We start from the raw sequence: 4,656 nt of genomic DNA, 5'->3' as shown, positions 1-4,656 counted from the left end.
AAAAGTTGCTTTGAAACAAATCACTTTTTAAACTAGGTCACCACAAACACCTGACAAAGCATATTGCACAGAACTCAACTGCTTTAATCATTTTACATTGAAGAAAATAATTTATTTTCTACATTCTTTGCATATCATTTTTAGCATGCATTGTAATGAATGAGGCACATCCAACAGAGCATTACAACTATTAGAGAATGAAAAAAACAGGCAGTTTTCCCTCCACAGCATTAAGTCTCACAGTAAGATTAGCTTTATAACAAAGTGCTTACTCTTCAGACTAATACAGCAATGCTTGAGCTGATTTTGCTTAACAAATTATTGTAAGCCACCTCCACCAAAAGGCTCAGGAACTTCTGAAGATGATGCCAATATTTTAATAGTTGTTTTCAGAAGCTTGTACCAACCCTCTCCTGCTGTTTTGCCTGGCATTGAATTGTCTAGAAATGGGTCTGTGATCTGCACTGCTATTGGGTAGGGCAAGTCTCAGCATATTAGTCTGGTTAATTTTGCAGATAAGCTGAACTGACAGGGAACAAGGTCAGTGATATGTTTGTTTGTTTATTTCAATTTAAATGTGGATAAGCAATGATATTTCAAGCAATCTGCAGGCATATATAGGCCATTAAAACCATTTTTAAGGTGGTCCACATTTCCTTTAGAGACAAGAGTCCTAAGATATGATGCAAGGGTCATCGAAAGGACAAAAACAGTTCTTCTTTAGAACAGGTAAGAATTTAGAATCTCATTAAAATGGTAATAAATAGAATTGAACAAAATCTCCAAGGAAAACAAACATAGATAGAACTAGATGTCAGATTCCTTTATGTTGGTTTATATGCTGCTCTTTTCTTCAGCAATTAAAATCGCTTATTTCTAGTCTTGATCAAAGTGGTACACATGGCCTCATTATTACTGACATAGCTCCCTTCCACATCAGTTTAAAGTATGCATAATTCTTTCCATTGCTCTTGATATTTTGAGTTTTTAAATTAGTTTTCTGAGTTCAACAAAGTTTTCTCATTCTTCAGTGGTCATTAATATGTGCATCAACATTGCAAGAGATGTCAGAACACAGTCTCCAATGAAACCTGCATATTCAAAATATCCCAATAGAGGAAAGACGACCCAGGTCTTTCCTTCCACAATTTAAGAATAACAAGAAGCAAAAAACAGGGGGAAAGGTATGTGAACAATGTTGAACAAAAAACTGTTTTTCAGAACTGAATTTGTCTCTACAATTTTCACTAACTTGCTTTTGTATTTCTATCCTTCAAGAAATCCAAAGCCATTTTAAGCCAAGGTTCATCGTTGAAAAGCTGCAGTTATCTTTAAGGATTCACTAGTATTTATTTGTAGATAAATAGGAAAAGTTGTTTACAACCAAAAAAAAGCCCTGCATTATGTCCATCTTTCATGTTGAAAAATACTCAGGTTCAAGGCAAGAGCAAGATTTGTCTGGCTTTGTTTTTAGATAGAATTCGGTGTTGGGTTTGTTTTGTTTTTCATTTTTAATTTCTTGTCTAGAACATTGAGCTTTGAATATAGATTCTTGGGCGGATCTACGAGCAGCTGCTGCAATACGTGTAAAGGAGAGAACAGTTCTACAAACAGAAGAACTACAAAACAGTGACAGGCAACAGCCTAAAATTTTTAATGCAACTTCTCATACACTATGTACTTACGGCTTGATTTAGATGAACGCTAATCCTGCAGTTTGAAAGAAAAACTTCCATCAGTCCAAGATCAGAAGGGCTAAAGATTCCTCTTGAGCTGAAAATGCAGATATGACTGCTGGTCCTTACAGAAGTTAGTCAAAACAATAGCAAGGTATGTTGAAACAGCAATAAACTACACCCTTACAAACATTCTTGGTCACTCAACATAGCTGGGTCTAAATTTTCAAGCTCCCAGGCAAAATGGCTATTCACAAGCAGATGCTGTGCAATGAGTTAAGGAAACTTTGTAGCCACAGAAAAGGCAAGGCGCTCATGAAGAAGAAAAATAGATTGGCACTATTGTTCCAAAAGTAAATACTGATGACTTCTTTTCAACTAGGAGAAACTTTACAAAACTGGAAGATTTAGTTAACTAGAGGAAACAATTTCCAACTCTATTTGAGAGCTGATATTGCTTTAACAGTCATTATCCTTACACCAAAAAACTAAAGAAAATAATGGACAGAGACCAAAGTTTTTAGCCCTGGAAGCTACTAAGTTGACCTATCCAGGCATGTGAAAGTCTCGAGTACTTAAAATTCCCACTGAAGGCAGCATATGACTTTAGACATCCAGGACTAAAAATTCTGCCAATAATTTAACAATAAATGCTCACACAGCAGAAAACATTTATAGAATAACTCATCATAACAGTTTTTTCTTTTCTTTTCAGGTATCAAATGATGACGTCTTGCAGATGTCCTCCTTGAAGCTACTTGAAATGCATATATGGCAGCTATTAGTAACTCAGGTCTGATTTAGTATTCTCTTCAGAAAGCATCTGCTCAAAGCTGTAAATCTAGATAACAGGATTTACCACATCAAAAGTGCTTTTGCAATGAATATACTATTTAGATACAGTCTCAAAATACTTCATGAACTCTGAAATGGTTATCTAGGGAGGGAACTTCATCAGCAAAATGTAGTTGATCATTTATTTCCACACCAAGTTCTTCAAGTATCTGTACAAATTTCTCATGTTCTCTCCCAATCCATGACCTCATTGTGTCAAACACTTGATATGGTGTAACGTGAGAATGAACTTCAATTCCTGTCTGTGCAAGCTCTTTCAGCACTTCAGGATAAGTAACCCAAGTATTGCTTCCTCCAGAGTGACCACCATCCAACCAGTAAATGGCTTTTATGTTTTTTAGGAAGGCATCTGTATTCTTGTCTTTCTTAGCTTCTTTCAGCTCATAAAGCAGCTGGTTCAAAACCACACAACCTTTACTGAAGCCAATCAAAGTAAATGACACAGCACTTACAGCAGATGGTACGATGAAGTTCATGGTGGATTTATTAGAGCATTCACAATCTTTCTCTCTTTCTGTGGATGAGCAGCCATTTGCTGTAGGAACAGACTGTGGCTCTGATTTATGAGCAGATACTTTTGCATCCTTGCTGAAACCATGTGTGGTTGTCTGGGACTGCAGAATATTCTGAGAGAGTCTGAATGCATTAACTAGCAACGCGTGGAGATGCTTGAAAGCTCCAAAGTCGGTGCTGTGCTCTGGTGCTCCAAACATGTTGCTAGCCACAAAGTTGTCATAACAACTGAATTTGTGCAAGTGCATTCGAGAACATTTTATGACCCAAATAAAACTATCAGGGAATCGGTGAGCAAGTATGGTAGCAACATTTTCGAAACTCCAGTGCTCCCACTGAAAGTTTTCTGGGTGGCAAGACATGATGTCATAATAGTTCTGAAAAATTAAAAAATAGAAAAGACGCATTACTACATTGAAAAAACAGCTCAGCTCCATCTAGTATATTCACAAGAAGGGATTATGACTGAGGGACCTGTTTCACACTACAAAGATGTTCTAGGCTAGGCTCTGAGAACAAGAAACATGCTACAGAAACTGCTACATTAATTTACCTATTCTACTTCAATATTTTTACCGCACACTTTTTACATCCTCAAAATCAAAATAATAAAAGTAATTATCTTGAAGTACACATCATTTCTGTAATATTACTCCAAAAGGAGATTAAAGTATTACTCATTTTAGTATGACACAGAAACATAGAATTGCTAACGTTCGGAAGGAACTTTAAAGCCCATCCAGATCCAGCCCCCTGCCATGGGCAGGGTTGACAGCCACTAGATCAGTCTGCCCAGGGCCCCATCCAACCAGGCCTTGACTGCTTGCAGAGATGGGATCCACAGCTTCCCTGGGCAGCCCATGCCAGCACCTCACCATTCTCTGAGTCAAGATTTCTTCCTTAAATCTAACCTAAATCTCTCCTCTTTCAGTTTAAAGCCATTCCCCCTTGCCTTATCACTATCAGATCGTGTAAAAAGTCAGTCCCCCTCCTGATTGTAAGCTCCCTTTGACTACTGCAAGGTCACACTGAGGTGTCCCTGGAGACTTCTTTTCTCCAAGCTAAACAAGCTCAGCTCCTTTAAACTTTATTTATAGAAAAAGTGCTCCAAAACACATAATTATAATGTATTTACTCCACTTGCAGAAATATTGTTTGCCCTATTACAGGCAAACAATAGACTTGAATCTTCAGGAATCGGTTTTCTCATGCATGATCCTCACCCTGAATCCCTACCAGCAGAGAACACGGGTCAGTTACACGTACTGTGGACAACACAAGCTCTGGATAAGGCATAAGCAGCAGCGGCAGCCCAAAGGGTTTTCTTATATCACCCTGACCCTTGAAATGGTAGTTACGTGCTACCAGTGCGTGCAGTCACCGCGTGCTCTGCGGCGTCCCTTCGACGTCTGTCACCTTAGGGACAACACGTGCCTCCTTACAGGCACGGTCTTTAACACCTAGAAAGCACCCGTGCTATCTGACCGTGCTATCCATAAATCTACTCAGGAAAACTCCCGGTTTTCCAATTCCCTCACCTCTGCAAAGACACGCTTTGACACAGCCCCAGACGCAGCCGCCAGCAGCGACGCCCCGAGCACTATTTACAGAC

At 38.7% G+C, this 4,656-nt stretch overlaps 1 protein-coding gene across 1 annotated transcript; it reads right to left on the bottom strand.

Annotated features, from left to right (window-relative positions):
- Window positions 1-63: 63 nt before the first annotated feature.
- C7H2orf69 (chromosome 7 C2orf69 homolog) lies at window positions 64-3,443 on the bottom strand. Its single transcript, XM_010713411.2, has one exon. It carries the CDS (start codon window positions 3,404-3,406, stop codon window positions 2,582-2,584), a length of 825 nt encoding a protein of 274 aa, XP_010711713.1. The 5' UTR covers window positions 3,407-3,443; the 3' UTR covers window positions 64-2,581.
- Window positions 3,444-4,656: the final 1,213 nt, after the last annotated feature.

This window comes from Meleagris gallopavo, chromosome 7 (genome assembly GCF_000146605.3).
Source record: "Meleagris gallopavo isolate NT-WF06-2002-E0010 breed Aviagen turkey brand Nicholas breeding stock chromosome 7, Turkey_5.1, whole genome shotgun sequence".
Classification (NCBI taxonomy): Eukaryota; Metazoa; Chordata; class Aves; order Galliformes; family Phasianidae; genus Meleagris; species Meleagris gallopavo.
Note: the sequence above shows the minus strand (reverse complement) of the source record. Positions and strands in the feature narration are given on the sequence as shown.